Source organism: Maylandia zebra, linkage group LG23 (assembly GCF_041146795.1).
Source record: "Maylandia zebra isolate NMK-2024a linkage group LG23, Mzebra_GT3a, whole genome shotgun sequence".
In the NCBI taxonomy this organism is placed as follows: domain Eukaryota; kingdom Metazoa; phylum Chordata; class Actinopteri; order Cichliformes; family Cichlidae; genus Maylandia; species Maylandia zebra.
Window position 1 is genome coordinate 14,972,351 of NC_135188.1, and position 18,649 is coordinate 14,990,999.

Below are 18,649 nucleotides of genomic sequence, written 5' to 3' on the forward strand. Positions count from 1 at the left end.
GGCTTTTGAGTGTCCTTGCAAAGAAAGGTGGCTATATTGGTCGCTGATTTGTTGTCGTTTTGTTTTTGAATGTCAGAAATGTATATTTGTGAATGTGGAGATGTTATATTGGTTTCACTGGTAAAAATAAATAATTGAAATGGGTATATATTTGTTTTTTGTTAAGTTGCCTAATAATTATGCACAGTAATAGTTACCTGCACACACAGATATCCCCCTAAAATAGCTAAAATTAAAAACAAACTAAAAACTACTTCCAAAAACATTCAGCTTTGATATTAATGAGTTTTTTGGGTTCATTGAGAACATGGTTGTTGTTCAATAATAAAATTATTCCTCAAAAATACAACTTGCCTAATAATTCTGCACTCCCTGTATCAGCGTTTAAGTATACGTATATTTAGTTGGTAGAAAAACGGCAGCTTCTTTCTAAAACAATAAAAGCTTTACAAAGTTATTCTACAGATTGGTTGCCCCACAGTCGGCAGTCAAAAGCAGTCTGGGCGTTTTCAACTTTGAGAATTCTCAGGACGTAAAACATTGTCATACCAATGTGTGCATGTTAGGTGGTAGAAGAGTCAACTGACAGGCCTTTATCAAACGTCCTGGTGGCTTACCTCTGAACTTTGGATTATTTTTGATAAGCTAGAGACAATATAGAAAGTACAGAAAATACATCAAATCCAACTCAATAAAGAGATGAAAAACAACAACAATGTTGTTTTCTATTTAGTCATTAAGGGAACATTAAAGGGACAATCTATTTAAACCTGTATTTCTACACAGTAAACTGGATTTTAAGCATGAACTGGGTTCACTGGGTTTACCATGATGACACTGCAGTGTTTATTCAGTTAGAGCAGCTTTTACAAAGTTCAACTAGTGCGTGCAAATAACAAAAACAAAAGGTAAGAGTAATTCTCATTCAAAAGTCAGTTTGGAAGTTTTCACATTGCATCAAAGCCACATTTAGCCTAAAAAATTCATTTAAAAAAACAGATTTTAGCTTAAAAGTATACAGAAGGTGAACACTGGCCACTTTCAGAACTAACAATATTAGCACTGCTGGAAAACCGGGCTGAAGTTGAAAAAAGAATACACTCACCTTGAAGAACTACTGAAAGAAATATCTGGAGAAACATTTCAGTTTTTAAATGTTCCACAAAATTCACCAGCTAGCTGCTAAATCTGTCTGCAGTTTGGGGCTGGGCAGTTAGCATACACTGGGGATAAGGGAGGTTTTTTTTCCACTATTTTCCTATTGGCAGCAATGCGCATGAGAGCACTGAGGCATAAAACCAAAATAATGAGCTCACACATGCTAAAAACTCCATTAATTGCAGTCAGGTGACAACTCTGTGAGTCTGGCATCTTTTGCATAACCTCCTGTCACTATAAAAATCCCGATGCAGCTGTAGCTACAAGTGTGATTATACCACGTAAAACATTCACGGGTCATTTCACGAAAACCCGATCCCTCCCACCTGACCCCATCAGAATCAGCTGATGTTGTTTTTGTGTAGTAACTCAAGTATAATAAATGAAGCCATGCGTAATATTCCTTTCATACTGCAAATATGTTTCAAGTTACATGTCCCCAAGGTACGTAAAGGTGGGTCAAAATGTAGCATTTTCCTGTATTTCTTTCTGCATCATAACTCATGACATGAAATTTTCAGGGCTTCTAAAACCAGATCGATTTTACACCAAGCGTCACATTTGTTTTGTTTCTTGCATTTTTCTTTCTGACCAACCCTGAGCATCACTGTCATGGAATACCTCATAGCTTCAACAGCAAAACTGCACCAGTTTAATCTCTATGATGTAGAGGAACAGAAACAAGCATTGGTACCCTGATTGTTTGATCTCACAACTCACTGGAGAAAACTTGAAAAAATGTATTTTAGGTAAACTTTCAGGGTTTGCATCATCATGTGCAATAGGCAGGATATGGAAGGACTCGTTTTACCCTATATTTTGATAGCAGGCTCATCTTCTAACTTTGATTCCTTCTTGGTGAAAAATAATAATTTCATTTGTGAATGTATCTTAACTGCTATGTTCATATGTTATATATATATGTTTGCAACAACCACGGGTCCTTACAATCTGAAATCTGAACCGACCCTTATATAGAATAGAATAGCCCTTTATTGTCATTGTACATATACAACAAAGTTGTGGAAATATACGTTAATCTAAGCTAAGGTGGTGTTTTGCCCCCTGTAGTGCCGAGGTTAGTACCACACATTCTAAAACCCCAAATTTCCATTGCTTCGGTCCTCATGCAAGACTGTGTTAAGCAACAGGATGTAAAGAAAGGTCAGGAGCTGCTAATTGTTAACAACAACACTTCATCTGCTGCCATCAAAACTCCTAACAGCTGCTTTGAGCTCACAGCTGAAGCAAAGCCTAAAGTCTCGCAGTAAAATGATCCGTCCCGGTTCAATTAGGGGTGGGCATAAAAGTAGAGAAGAATACATCATGTGTGAGCTGCCAGACATGCGGTCCTGGCCCTAGGCTGGGGTTAGCCACAACATCCATCCAGCGCTTTAGGCCCCATTGTGCTGCAACCAGCACCTCTGATTTAACAGCACACTTCGCCAGGACCGTCCGTCAGTGATGATTCCCAAGCAGCAGCTTTGAAGCTAAATATTGGACAGTAGCTAGAAGCCAGGTCCGCTGGTTTCATCCCAGAAAAACACTGAGAGACGGCAGCGAGGGCTAGCTGTCATCTGTGCTCTCGCCTGATAGGAGGATGAACTGCTGCCTCAGAAGCTCCTGTCTCTTTTGGGCCTCTCACTGATCTGCATTGCTTCAGGTGAAAATCTATCCTCAGATGAAAAATCTTTTAATCAAAGGAAGAGTCTTTAATGCAACCCATCACGATCTGTGTAAGCAGATTTTATTACTGACCATGCATATATTTCACTTTGCATTAAGATCTCTGAGACAGGCTGTGTAAAGGAGGAAACCCTAAACTTTTATTTTTGATTCAGTCCCAAAGCTGGCACTTCGAGATAAATGTCTGGTGTTTAGCTGCTTGCTTTAACTCGCTGTTATTGACAACAAGCAACTGGCCTACTGCTTCCACTGACACACTTTCCACATACTAGTATGTCAACATTCATCTGTTTGCTCGCCTTTAGTCTGCCTTCCTAACAGTATAGCAAGTTTAGTTGGTTTTCAGTCACTGTCAAAATAAGTTTGTATGTGCTGAAGAGTTTGCAGAAAATAATGGAGCCATGTACAGACATACCTATAGAGAATGACAATCTAGCTAACAGGCAGTCTGAGTGATTCAACAGCCTGACCAAAAATATTGCCAAAGTTACTGTGATGGCAGGTTCACCAATTATACGCACAAGTCCTTTTTAACATTTCACTCCCCCGAATCTGTGCTGCTTTTACGATCATTATGGCAAGCCCTGGGGCACTTCTGGAGCTAAATAACAGCACTACTGCTGGGAAAATAACTAGAAAACAACATTACAACAGAGATGTAAACATGCAGTGTGTCAATCGTAGTCGAGCTGGAACGTCTGCGTGATCTGTGACTCCCATAATTAACTGTCAGTGGTGTCAGCGTTCAGCAGAGTTTCACATGAAGGTGGGTGCTCCACTAACTGGCTGAAGTCCTCCTCTCTGCACGATTTAACAGCCAACAAAACTTGCTCTGTACAGCAGCAGCAGCTCTCAGCTGTGCGCTTCCATACAGGGTGATGATCTTATCACAAAGCAGAACGTACCAACACTCTGTCAAAAGCTCTGTTTATGCTACTTGACTGTGAAACCAGCTTCAGTTGCAAGGCATGTCAGTGATGTTTTAATTCACCGCTGCTCAGCATCACACATGAAACCTGAGAGAAAACGACAGAAGGCAAACTGAGCAGTGTTACTCGAGGTTGAAACACTGTACAGTGCACTACAAAGTAAACAAATGAGGAAAATGCCAGATTGGGATAATTTAATTGTCCACTGCATTGCTAACGACCTCATTAACAAAAGAATGATGGGAAATCAGCATGGTCTGGGCGAGGAACCGCCTGTGTGACAGCCATCTGGCTACAATGGTTAGGGGGGGTTGCGATGGGGGTTGGGGAACTTGTAAGCTAACACCACGACCATCGCAACTTCCAAGTGCAGACCTAGAGCACCTCTAGATGGAAGTTAGTGGTGTTTTACTAAACAAGTGTAAATTCGACATTTTTCTCTTTAATTACTGAAAATGTGACCAAAGTCTGAAAATGAGAGAAAATATTACTAATACTGGACAAGAGCTCAATGACTTTTCTCAGCATTTAGGTCTATTTGTAGGTAATTGCAATATACAGTATAATATCCATTATACATCAAACACAGAGTGCATTTATGCACACCTAAAAACACTGTATCGTCCTTAAACACCTGACATTGTAGTGTTTTATGACTGGCCTAAGACAGGTAAAACCAAAATCTTTGCAATGGGAAGACCACCACCTCACATAGTGTAATAATTACTGGCTGTTGGACTCTGGTAATAAAAATTCAATGATAAATTCATTTTGCAGTGTCGTTTCCAACACTGCTAAATGGGTGCAAACTGGGTGTGGCCATAGTTAAGTTAAACTAAACCAAAAACTAAAATTAGGTGGGAAAAAGCATTTTGGTTAACATTTATATTTACATTTTTAAATTTAGACAAATTCCTCAACACAACCAGTGCAAGGAGGCTTTGTTCAGTGAGGTGGGATGTCTACATGACTGAGTCAAATGCTGTGCTTGAAATATATTGTGGGTTCTGAATTTTAAAAGTAAAAGTGAAACCAATGACAGCTCGCCATTTTCAAACAGTAAACACTTACCGAAACAAGCAAAAGTGAAACCAAATCAATATCAAAACTAAAACTCAAAAGAAAACTAAAAAAAAAATATCACAACAGTCAATAACCACTGATGCTTCGAGGTATGTAAAATTTAAAAAACAGCCATAAAACTTTGGCTCTGCTGTTGTTCAAATACATTTTCTCAACTGCAACTCCTCCAAATTTGGTAAAAGAGAAATCAAGCACAACATCCACTGTAGTTATACAGAAGGCGGCCTTTCAGTGAATTTGCCCACTACACCTCTATACTCCCATATAAATGCTAACTGACGTAGACTTTTGAGCAATCAAATCGATGTGAAGGACCTGATTTAAATCTCCTCACTGTGACCTTAAGAAGCTGCCCACTGTTTACTTACAGCCCTCTGTGCCAATAGCTTATTATTAAATGTCAATGATATTTAAGCTCTTTATTTGTTTTTCATTTGCTTTTTCCGGCAAATTAGAAAACTTATCTCCAAAAGTCTGATAACAGAAGAATGAAATTCATGTTCTTGCTGCTTCAAACATTTGAATCTGATGTCAGAGCAGGACAGAGACAAAGGCAGATCCTGACTTTGTTTCACACACTTATATGCAAACAGCACATCATATATGTGTGTATCATACATATATAAAGCTTAGAGAATTGCATTGGTTAGTCACTGTCAGTTAGCTATAAAAAATGAATCTGCACTTTATTTTTGTGTTTAGCTTAGGACAAAGTGATGATAGATTTCTTATAATGTTTAAACCAAGAAAACAAGCTTTACATGCTACATGCTCATTTACCACTGGTCCCTTGACCATATTGATAATGTATTTCCTTGTTATTTTACAGTCAGCCATAATGCTTTAATTTAGACATTGCTGGTGTAACTTTGCTTAACACACTATCCCGGGTTTGTTTGTGGTAGCAGTAGTTACATCCATTACATCCATGCACATGTTTTTTAAAGCAAACACTGCTAACCATCAGGTCACTTGAATTTTCTTCTGTTCACAGGCAAATGTCTGGTAAATTATGTTTCTTCGGTTATACTTACCATGTTTGTCCATTTATTCAGGTCCTGTATTTAAGGCAAGTATATGGGAAGGGCCGCCTCAGTACTTCCTGTTTATATAGGGTCATGAGGTCACTGCGGGCATCACTGGGTGCAACCAAATGAAGGGTTTTTCATTTTGTTTAGTATTGTTTATTTTCTTTAAAGTAGCCTTTTGAGTTGTATTGTATGTAGTGTTTTACTTTTCAAACCATTTAGCTGAGTAAATGCGTTTGTCAGTTTCATGCATAATCTTATTCCTGTTCTTTGTTTAGAATTGTATTGTTTGGTCTGACCTATTTCTTTCAATGGTAGAGACTAACGAGGTTCAGGTGTGGGTAAAGTCCTGTATAAAGCAAGTGGGATTTTTGCGTACCAGGTTGATTGTTTTGTGGTAGATGCCAGAAATAAAGTATACTTAGTCTGCTGATGCTGTTTACGTTATGCTACCTCACACAGTGATGCAGACTGAGACCAACTGTTTTTTTTAAACAACCTGAACGTATTATCTTTAAAGGTAACTTTGATAACTTGGTTATAAAAACTTGTATGAATGTGTTCAAATATGCGCTTTGTGCCAGCGTGCTTTGACAACAGCACATAGACTCCCTCCCTGGAAGAAACAGCCCAATGATACAGGCTGTGGTTTCTGTTCTGAAACATCTGGCTGTCAGAAATGGACAGCCAGCTGTTTCATTTCATTTCCAAGAAAAAAAGCCAATCTATCATTTCTGTTTGAACACATAAACTGAAAATTGTAACATATCATCAAACGTCAAGCACATACCTATAAACAAGCTTCTACATGACTCTGCCGGAGACAGAGGTCGGTACTCGGAGCCCATGTCTCACTCTGTGTTGAGAAACAACTCCTTCCACTCTCCTCTGACTGTTTTCAGATACCAGCAAGTTGCTCTACTTCCTGTTGGCATTCCTCTTTTTTCCCTCGCTGAAGACGGATGAACATTTAGAGACGAATTGACATGTCAGAACAGAAATTTAGCACAGCATAGCTCCACTTTCTGCTGCTGCACTCGGTCAGCTGATAAGCTGTGTTTTTGTTTGAACGGAAGTTGTGAAAGTGAGCAGCCAATTACAGCCGTGAGCTGCAGCACGTCACGACAGGAAGCCACATGAAAGAAAAAAAGGGGAGAGAGAAAGCGGAAGAGAGAGAGAGAGCTGGAGAGGGGGGCTCGCCGCTGGATTTCATTGTGTTGCTTTCAAGAAGGTCTAAAAAACAGATGCTGCTGGCGATAAAGTGATGACTCGCACAGCACAAAGGTGCTTGTCTGTTTGCTTGTTTAGAGTAAAATGATTTACAGTGAGCATTGTTTCATGGTGAGGGAGGAGCATGAAGTGGATGAGACTTTTTCCAAAAAACACCAGAGTTGCAACAAACCGTCGTGTACAGTCCCTGCTGGGAAATGATTAACAGGTTCTGGAATTTCCCCACAAGTCTTTCTGCATTGTGTCGGAACACATTCATCGATGGAAAGTTCCTCACCAGCAGTTTGTGACATTTACTTGTCCCTTTACTGCTGCATTTTGATAGATCTCCTGCAGTTTCCTTTTTGAAAGTGAGGCCAGGCCATGAAACAGACACAAAATGTTACAGCTGTCACAGACACAAGGGAATAAAGATTTTCAGTTTATCTGTCAGTGTCTCTGGGTAGAAGCAAGTAAATGCAAGGTTATAACATTTCAAGTTAAGAAGCACATCAAATGAATGAGAAGCAAAAACTCATTATAAAATGAGCTAGTTGTTGTCAGTGTGTTAGTAAAGGTTTTCTAACTGCTTATTTCATAATGTATGAATGAAAGGTCAGCAGGACAAGTACCAGACAAAGCACGACGTGATACAGAACATCCAAATATTCACTGCAAGATGCAGACACGATCCAACTCTTCCCAACTTGAATCAAGAAGAAATAATAAAACTTAAATCGTTTATAGCTCACCTTTTCTTATTTCTACTTTCCCAGTCTAAACCTGGTAGAAAACAAGTAGTCTGGGGTGTTGTCAGATGACGTTAATGCATTCTTGGCTCCTAAATGTCTGGAATATGTTTGGCAAAAAGACGATTTTTCTTACCAGCGTTTATATAGTTTAAATCGTGCAGCCGTGTTTTAAAACACCAGATCACACAGTTTATTTCTTTATACAGAAATCTGAAGAGTCTCATACCTGTTATAACGAAGCACTCAGCTTCAGAAATAGTAATAAAAATATATATATGGAAAAAAATAAAACACATTGGAGAAGTTGTGAGGATGAGCTAGGTCTACACTCTGCCTAATTAAATGGCACGTCTCCTACTATTCATGAAGAGCACTTATTAAAACAAGCATTCACATCCAATCCACTAGATAAATGACTTTACACCAAGTGCCATGAAGCCCATTAAATTGCTTCTTTAGAGATGGATCTGGTCCAAACACACAATCAAAGGATTTGACTGGGATTATCTCAGATTAGAAACACTCAGGGACAAATGAGGAGATGACAGGATATCATACATTGAAAGGATAAATTAGCAGTCACATACCAGACCAAATTTGCGATGGGTGTTAGGGAATAAAGAGCGTGGAGGGGGAGACTGAGTGCTAAAAAGCAAAGCAGCTCTTTAGTTTTTAGTAAGCCCAATGATACATGGCCAACGTAAACCACAGTAAAAGCTTTTCCCTCTCCCTCTAAAACCCCCTGCCATGTAAATAAAGACCACATCAGGGGAAGAATCAAACACCAAAGTCTAAGAAATGAACGCTAAGTAACTTTTGAGAAATTAATATGTTCATTTGTTATGTTTCTCACGCAGCTCTCTTACCTAACATACACTTTGAAGTGGATTTGAAGCCCAAGTGCCCAAAGTGGAACATAATTTTAAAAATGAAGTAATGTTGGCGTCCAAATATTTCACAAAAATGATCATTAGAGACATTTTTACTGTGTGACTTCGTTTCAGCTCCACTTCAGTCTAAAGTCAAACTTTAACTTTGTGAAAAACGTGAACAGTTGTCAGTACTTGACTGTATTTCAGAGGGAAAACTATTGATTATTGTGGAGCGCTGAGCCTTCGGCAATTCCTTTAATAACTGCGGTGCTACAGAATTTGCAATGCACCAAACTGTATTTTAACCAAATATATGAGAATTGTGAGCTTAATTTTCAAATCCAGAGTTAAAAAGCGCTGATTTTTGCAAGGTGGATATTTTAGTTCTGCTCTAATTTGAATATTTTAAAGTGAAGTAAAGCAGGCCTAGTGCTGATAAAACACTTTTCAGGAGGATAAATAATGTAGGCACTGGTTAATGTTAGCATGTACTGCTTTGCATATTTTAACACCGATGAGGACCTCAGTTCTGTCGCATTAAACCGAGGCTTTCGCTTTCTCCCAGACAGCAATAAAAAGGTATTCTGGAGGGTTTGCGCATTAAAGAACTGTGACCTATGAACTCCACATAATCTTCTCTGCCTTATGCTCAGTTGTCAGGCTCGTTTCCCCATTGTGCTAGGATTGGGTGCCACGGACAGTGGGAAGTAATACCCTACCTGCTCTGCTTGTTAAAAGTTGAAAAGCTCGATTCATCTACTCTTTGATCTGTTTTATCGTCTTTAATGATGAATAACGTGACTTACAGGTTGTCTTTGTGTAAGATTTTGTTTGAATTTCTCCACCGGAGACAAAAAGTTCACTCTCGGTTAAACTTTAGCTCTGGATCTGCAAATTGAACCTTTCAAGAATTTTGACAAGAAACTGATCGGTGCAGTTGATACACATTTATGCTATTATGTTACACTACAGCTCAACTGAAATCTTAATTCTCCACATTTTTATTTTTTTTTAATGAAGGACAGTATTTCATCTAATGCGCGTAAGTTCCAACTTCCATTGACCAACATTTTGTAAAACCTGTACATGCTATACAAAATATATACTATACATAACGGTCACTAAATATACATGAAAAAATAAATATACACTAAAAAGTATTGAATAAATAGAGTAACTATGACTGTGTTTGCAAAATAAAACCATTTCAAAATTGGTGACAAATTAAATGAAAAACATTGAATTTTTGGATTCCAGTGATCCAATGAGAGAGAGGCCTCACAGCAAATCAATGTGTAATTGTTCTTCATGATCACCTTTATCTTATGACAGTTCTGAAGGCACTGATAAACTTCTGAAGCAAATGTCCCCAACTCCAGCCACCTTAGCAAGCCTTCCCAACATTGGAGCACAATAAAAAAAAGTATAACAACTATTATTACTAATGTTACTATTTTAAAGGAGTTTGCACTGAAACTCTGGTTTCACTCTCCTAGCTATACCCTACATCACAATAAAATGCCTACAGCCCTACAGTACACAGCATGACTGCTGCTTTTTCGGAGTAGTACAAGAAACTTTCATAACAAAATGGCACTCCACATTCAACATGACAATAAAATAACATGTGAAATAAAGAAAATGTTATCTTGATGAAGGTTTATGAAAATCAAACAGCTAGAAAATGACGCCTACGTCAAAGTAAAAACTGCAGTTCCTCCAATGGCCACATGACAAAGCATCTGACAGTGATCCAAAACGCACGGTATGTGTGTAGAAGCTCTCAGCTCTTATTTGCAGTTTATGTGTCAGAAACTATTTAATAAACTACATTTTAGAAAAGAATAATTACTGGGAATATGACACAGTCCGATTGGTTTTTGTAGGTCTGGTTTCTGTAAAATTTTGTGATATTTTATTTATTCTGTGGTGATATCTTCCTATAAATAAAGAAATACAGTGTATGGTAGCATATAAATTGTGTTTTCCAACATGCTCTCATTAATATTAAGAAGTATGCTCATCAGTGAGTGCTATAAGGACTGGGAGCTGCGAAATAAGTCTAATTAGCTGTCAGTTCAAGCTGTTGTCACGGGTGATTGGCAAAAGTTCAAAGTTGAACAAATTCTAATACTGCTGCATTGTTGTCACACACTCCATATACGATAATTAGGAAAGGTGCATACATTAAAAAAAATCAAATCAATACTCTAACACAAAGAGTGCTCATATCACAGATGGGACTAAGCAGCTGCTAACAACATCACCCCTCAAGCTGATTAACAGCCTGTGTGCTCTTGAAATTGCTGTCAAACTATTTTTAGTGCTTGCCCACACAGACATTGCATCAATAAAACTACCAATTACCAGTACCAACATTGTCAGATGAACTGTAAATTCAAGCAGAAGTGACAAATACATTCAGAATTCCTCTTTATGGCAGTCACAGTTTTGACCACGAGTGCGCAAACACGACGAGTTTGTATGAAACGAGTATAAAGTCTCGGTCTGACATTAAATAAACCTCCTGACACTGTCACCCCGTTCTCACGCTCACACACACGCAGTACCTCTAAATGCAGTACTGAATGCCTTTGATCATTCCACTTGATCACAGCTCTAAGATGTCAGCTGTGTTTGAGATAGGGAGAATTTGTCATTGGCTGCAGCCAGCCTTCTCTCCGTCATCCAATTTCACTGCCTTGATTTACAGCAGACGCCAGCAATTTAAGTGTGAATGAGGGTGTTTCGCAGACACATAACTCCACATCTAACACCTTCTCATAAACAATAAATTGCCGAAGTTATTTTGTTCTTGTCTCATCCTTCTCTATTAACGAGGCGTTATTAACAAGCGCAGCAGGGAACAAATTCTAATCTTTCGGATTGCTCACAGAGGCTTTTGCTTGCCGCTGAAAAACAAAAAAAGCATTTTATTGTCACAAAGTTCTAAAGCAAGGTCAGACGTTCAAGGTTGCCGCACGGTTTTAATATTCAGACTTGACCATGTAAAGCTTCAGGAGGTAGAGCATTTTCACTCCATTAGAGAAGGGACAAGCATAATTATGAAAATGAGATAAGGGAGAATCAAAATGACCTGATTGAAAAAAAGAGAAAAAAGTCCTCCAGTGCAGAACTTAGTTTGATTGATTCAGAGCAGATGAGCCCAGGGCTCCACTGTTGGCAGCCCAGGGTTCATGCTGTAATGATAGCTTTATAATTAAGATTAAAGACCACAGAGCACAGACAAGACACTCGAGTGGTGTTGGGGGCTTCTCTGATGATACTGGGAATAATTGGAGAGAAGTATCTACAATCCCTACCTCCCTAAAGAGCAGGCGAATGTGGGTATCACTATATGCAAACACTGGGTGTGACTGACAATCGGAATGAGCTTGAAATACCACAATCGCTGACGTCTTTCAGAAAGCGTGATAACTCACGATCTCTGTGTCGCTTCAGGATGTTAAAAAAAAGGGAGAGCTTGATTTATGTATTACTGTACTAGTTCAGTTCAAAAAAATGAAGCAAAAGGCATGTGTTAAACAGAAGATTATGTATTATTATGACTATTCGCTCTTTACACAGGGCAGATTGGAGAGCCATCTGGGCAGCAGTTACGACTGAGACAGACTGACTTCTGTTGCTAATGAGTTGGCCAGCATGAAATGAACAACCACATTTTCAACAACTTTCTCCTTTTGTGATATTTGAGGAGGTGGCGACACTTTCTGCTCAACTTTTTTAACAACATTTTTTTTCATAACGTCAGCACGGACGGGTCGGAGGCCCTCCCCCCTCCGCCCACATGGCCGTCCTTTGTTAAATAACGTCTTCAGTCGCTCGTCTGATTTTCACCATTTTTCCGCAGCTCATCAAGGTTCGTGTTCAAAGTGGCCATCATTTCTCACCTTTGCTGACACCTTCTATCTGATGAGGGTGAAGTCAAGTCGCTTAGATGACTAATAATCATATCAAAGGTGCCATGTCATGCAGCAGATTTAAATAAGAGGGTTTGAGGGAGCATTTGCATGCATCTGTATGCCTGGGCTAAGAGGCTAATGTCATAAAGTACGGCGCAGACATGATTTAATGTAATCTGTCATGTCATATGCTAATCTTCAGTCCTCTCGGTAACATGCAGCATGTTAGCACGGGGAGCTTTCAAGGAGCACTACAGTAAGTCAGAGGTGTGCTATGAGACGGCCTACAGCGTGTGTTTGCGTTCTCCTACAACTCAGACTGCCTACAGTTTGGGCTGTCATAACATTACATGACTGAAATCATAAAAAAAACACAATGACAACATTTTAACATTTATAAGAAAATAATACGAAAACACAAAATAATATTTTTTTTTAAAAAGCCGATGAAATGAATTGCAACCGAAATAATAAACAGCACAGGGAAAACCATATCTGTATAATATGATGTGTAGTATACACATGCTTTGTTGGAATTTCACATCAGTGTATTGGTACATTAGTTCCGTGTTTATTTCCCAGTCGGACAGACGTTATTAGCAGGGATGCACAGATTGTGAAATTCGTTGCCGATGTTTAAAATAACAATTTGGCTGATAACCAACACCATTTTTTCCCCAGTATTTAGATTTTTTTTTAAATTTATTTAACTTTTTGTCCCCGGGAAACGAGCAAATTGTCACTGTAAAAAACAAAACAAAAAAACAAAACAATTCTGTGCCCCTGGTCCAGATCCAGATCGGGGGATGGGTCGGGGCAAAGATGCCCAGACCTCCCTGTCTGGAGACACCACCCCCAGCTATAATTTTGGGGTGGGGGTGGGGATGTGGGAGGCATTCCCAAAACAGCTGAGAGAGATCATCTTTCCAGCATCTCCTGGGTCTGTTCGACAGTTTCCTTCCAGTTAGACGAGTCCAAAACACCTCACCTAGGAAGCATCCTGGCCAAATGCTGATCTACATCTATCACCTCCTTCTAATGTGGAGGAGTATCAGCTCTATTCTGAGCTTCTTCTGAATCATCAAGCTCCTCATCTGATTTGTAAGACCGACCCCAGACACCCTTTCGATGAAGCTCATCTATGCAGCTTGTACATTATCTTCAGTCTTATCCTTTTGGTCATGAGCCGCAGCTCGTGGTTCGTTGCTTTAGTGCTAAACCCTATCTTTACCACAAGAGAACGGTACATTAGAGTGGTACAACGGGCTGGTCTAGAAGTTCTTCTTCACACATCTGTCAATCATTTAGCCAGCACAAAATTAGTGGGACAAATCATATAAATATTACACATTCACATCGCCAGTGTCATCAACAGGACCAACACTAATCCATACCAATGTATGGATTGGTATGGATTACTGTTACTGTTAAGCTTTAACAGTAACAGCTTAAGTTACTGTTAAAGCCTCAGATTGACTAAAAAACCTACAATAAAGTCACTTCTGCTATGTTTTATCCAGATATTTACATATTCTAGTCTCCATACAGGCAAATTATTTGATTTGATTTAGTCTCTGTGCTTTTGTATCTACTTTCTGAGCATTTGCGTCCAACCCTGACCTCCTCCAACACTGAAAGCGTTCATTCTAATGAATCCAAGTTGATCCCTAAGCTGGTGACAGGGCAGCCAAAGGTCAAACCAAAGCAACAGATAAGACCCATAGTTAAAACAAAATCATCGTCAACTAACTAAACAAAAGAAAAACTGCAACTAAACCTCCTAGCAACTCAAAGAAAAGAGAAGAGGGGAAAATGGCAGCGCTCCTTTCAAGCTTTCTCTGGCAAGGTTAACACGAAAAGATGAAAACAAAGGATGAATTAGCATAAGAGAAGCAAACAAAATAATACGGTAAAGTGGAACCTAAACTAGACAATAGCATAACACAGTTGCACAGCCTCACAAAAGCACTCTGACAGATACAAAAATAACCAAAGCTCGTCTATCCAGTTTGCTGTTCTTTGCTGCTCTAGATTTTTGCATGTGGAGGTGGATGCTAGTGACTCAGGTGTATGATCCAGCCTTCTTCAGGATGATCCCAAGGGAATGAGTTCAACAAAACTAAAAACAGCATATCTGTATTTAGTATCACCGTTATCGTTTGCCTTTAAAGACAGGTAATTGTCTGTTATGATGGTTAGAGGTTGGGATCTGTGTCGTGGACAATGCCTTCTTTTATAACCAAGGCACACTTTATGCAACGACAGCTGAAGAGACAACACATCGTACACGTCCTTCGTGGTTTTGGTTGTTTACATTAAAAGGGCTTTGTGGGAAATTTGATTTTCTTCAAACCATAGTGTTTATAATTTTATGCCCATTTCTATCTTGGATAAAATACATACACACACACACACACACACACACACACACACACACACACACACACACACACACACACACACACACACAGACATCTAAAGTGATGAATTACAATCTCATAAAACACTGGTGCATTTGGCCGCTCATCAGTTACATGATGTGACCTTTTCTTGATGAGGGTAATGCTCTCTTTTCATAAAAAGTGCAATTTTCACACATAGTTTTATCACTGGCTCACAGTGCACATGGTGAAGAGGGGAAAAAAGGAGCTAAATTTGGTCACAAGTGGCACAACTGCAAAAATACCAGAGATTGAAAAATAAATTCTTTGGAGGAAAATGTCAGGTACGAAGCTGTGAGAGCGACTCTGGAGGTCTGACAAGACACAATTACAGACCAGCCCCCTGCTGAGAACTGGGATGTGGTATTTTCATGTTGGTAGTCTCTCAAGTAAGCACCATAGCAGCACGGCACACCCCACTTTGATCTGTGTGGAAGGGGTGGCTGCTGCCTCCCACTTTTGTTGCTGATATAGTGTGAGAATGAACGTGGACAAAGTCAGCAAAGGGTCAGCCTCTTCCAAACACAGAGCCAATGAATGACTATATAAAAGATATATAAGAGCATGAAGCCATAACCTATTACCTGCCCATCTGTAATGCATTTTATACTATAAATATAAAAAGCAACATACATTGTATCTCCTTAAAGTGTACCATATATTCTTCTGCATACATATGCAGCTTACTTTGATATATCCAGTATATATTCTCATCTAATAATATTTCCAATTATTCATGCCCTGAAGACAGCCTGATAAATTGCCTGTGGTAATTAAAATGATTAAGTGAGAAGTGCAAAATGGTAATTTATCCTTGCATGACAGAGTTAAGTAAACCTGGTTATAAAACCAGCCTAATTAGCTGTCGTAAAACAGAGCTGAACGGTAAACCAGCGAGCAGGTAGTTACAAAGAATTAAGGATTTTATTTCTCACTCTCCAGATGGCCTCCTTGCATATTTTTCACTTTTATTAACTAAAGATCTTTATGTGTTACATTTATTTGACCTAATGCTCAACTGTGCAGCAAAGAAAAATAATTTTTTATATTATAATATTCAAAGATTTTATTTTTTTCCCTATTTTGAATTAGAAAATTCAGTCACCAATTATTTTAAAAATTCTAATGAATTGTACTGAATTTTTTTTTTTAAATCAAGTATCCAGAATTACTTGGGTTTTTTAGTGAATAATAATAATAATTATTATTATTCATGTTACCAATAATTTATTGGTCACATGATCCTAGTATATTTGAAATCCCTTTCTAATGCTAAGGTCATACTAGGGAACAGTTGCTGGAGACTGTGGCACCGTCGAAATTACTTTGACCATGTGGAATGTGATCTTCTTACTTTTGAAATGGTTTTATTAAAAGATGTGAACCAGGACTACGACCAGCTGCAGTTAGTTGTTGTCTTCAAAGCAACTTTAAAGCAACTTTGTCTCAAAACATCAATAAAAGAGCAATAACACAGAGTCAGTTTAACTCATAATAATCTGCAAAAAATTGACATCATTCAAAATTTCCTTTGACTGACTTTAACGTGTTGGCAATCTGTGGGCTTTTATAAATTAAACAGAAATTATTTGCAAACCACTGCCAATCTGTCAGAGTGATAGCAGTGATAGTCAGTCCAAGTTGGACCTCAATTCTTTAAAGATTGTTTGTCTCCCGTGACCAGACCTGTGCAATTGTCTTGCAATCAAAAGCGGTCACGGTAACTACTTGCAATTGGTCACCAAATACAAAAAACGTCATTGCAATCACCAGAGAACAACCGATTGCACAATCGTAAAGAGTGCTTTGTCCTGTTTCTATTCTAGTGTGACAGAGCCATAAAAAAGAGACGCCAGTTACCATCTTCCAAATGTACAACGTCTCCAATTAGTCATGCTACTGTTTTTAACTGATAATAACCTAACCTTCATCCTCTGTTTTCCACAAGCTAAAGATTTATATTGACCATAGTACATCATTACACCCAACAAACTTTGTTAGTATTTAGTTTTTTGTCTTATTTTATGCCTCGAGTTTTAGCAGTGCTTTTCACTTGTCCAAATGCAACAAGGTTCAAGAGTTTTCTGACTGTTTTTGGAAGTGTTACAAATATGTCAAGGCATTCATGAAAACTTTACTTCCTATAGTAAGATAATTTAAAAAGACTAAACTAACAGTAACACTATTAAAAGCTAAACATAACCTTTTCAAACAATAAAAACCACATGAAAAAGGGCCAACAAACTCAAAAATGATTAAAAAAAACAAATTATAATAATCTGCTACTTCTACAATAAAAGAACAATGCTGTGCCAAAGTAGACTCAACTTCTAAAAAATATTTCTTGTTGCTTTAGCCAGTCTTTATCCACATATTTTTTTTTACCATGGCAGAGCTTTATGATAGATGATGGAGCCTGAACAGATGATTGAGTCTATTTAGGCTCTGTCTGCTAAACTATTTCTTCAATTGCATTTTAGTCTCTTAATTTGACCTTATTTATCTTTTAAAATTGATGTGAATTTTTGCTTTTTAAATTTGAACATGAATCAGTGGCTGTATGTTAGAAGTTCACTGTTTGTACTCAATTTGGAAGTTTTATATGAGCAAAGGATAAAGACTCATAAGCACATGCATATAAATGTGTTTGGCAAGGTAATGTTCTTTTAGGCATAAATGTTTATGGCCTATGCTTTCATCCACGGCAGGTGTTGTAGTGAGCTTTTAAAGGCAAATCAATCTAAATCGTTAATTAGATGACTGTTTAAAACTTGCAGTCATTCTTAATGCTACTCTTAATACATCAACTGCCAAATTTACTTGTGGTGTGTGAGGAAAAAAAATTTAATAAATTCAGCAGGCTGTAAGTATTTCTCTTCTCATTTATGTCCTTTGATATCTTCTGTCTCAATTTGGCAGGCCTGTTCTCAGTTAAGGTTAGTCTCTCTTCTCCCATCCTGTCTTTGATATGAAGTTACACTGGATCTCCGACAAACAACATGTCGCAACCAATGCACAGCCCACAGAGACACGCACAATAACCTTTCCCAACATCGCCTATCTCAGCACAAGTCTGTCACATGCTCAATGGCATTGCATGTGACACTACACTCGGGGGCAGATTTCTCCCAAATATGATTTGAGATGATTGAAAGCTTTTTGATTTAGAAGTGTATTCTCTTAAGCTAAGTGCTCTCAGAGACCATCAAGGAAATTTAATTGCCTCACTTAGAGAAAAAAGCAGGTTTTCTGACCCAAATGATATCAGATCTTAACATCTCAATAGAAACACATGGAATTGGATGGTCAACTGGGCGCCTAATGTCATTGGGAAATGCAATTTTCTGATGGCATTTCCTAAGTCTGTCTCACCGAAAGCACAAGATTGATCAAAATCTTAATGAGCCATTTTCAGAAGTGGACTTTGGCTTTGGCTTTATGGTAGATTATGGAGCCAAACAATCATAAATGTTGACCTTATAAAAGGAAAGTTTCTATATTTGAAAAGCAGGCAGCCTGACATGACTACCCAGTAACAGGGCCAAGAAGAAAGGCAAAGCTTCACAAG

At 38.4% G+C, this 18,649-nt stretch overlaps 1 protein-coding gene across 4 annotated transcripts in view; it reads right to left on the reverse strand.

Annotated features, from left to right (window-relative positions):
* LOC101486318 (uncharacterized) overlaps positions 1 to 18,649 on the reverse strand; it is a 129,216-nt gene that overhangs the window by 80,647 nt on the left and 29,920 nt on the right. The window contains exon 1 of one of the 4 annotated variants that reach the window (XM_004552873.4): positions 6,675 to 6,941. The exons of 2 other annotated variants lie outside the window; for them this stretch is intronic. In XM_004552873.4, the coding sequence (XP_004552930.3) occupies positions 6,675 to 6,732 (58 nt within the window). In that variant the 5' untranslated portion in view covers positions 6,733 to 6,941. Of the gene's footprint in view, positions 1 to 5,890; positions 5,949 to 6,674; positions 6,942 to 18,649 lie in introns of those variants that run through there. One more of the 4 variants, XM_004552875.4, reaches the window with a different exon arrangement.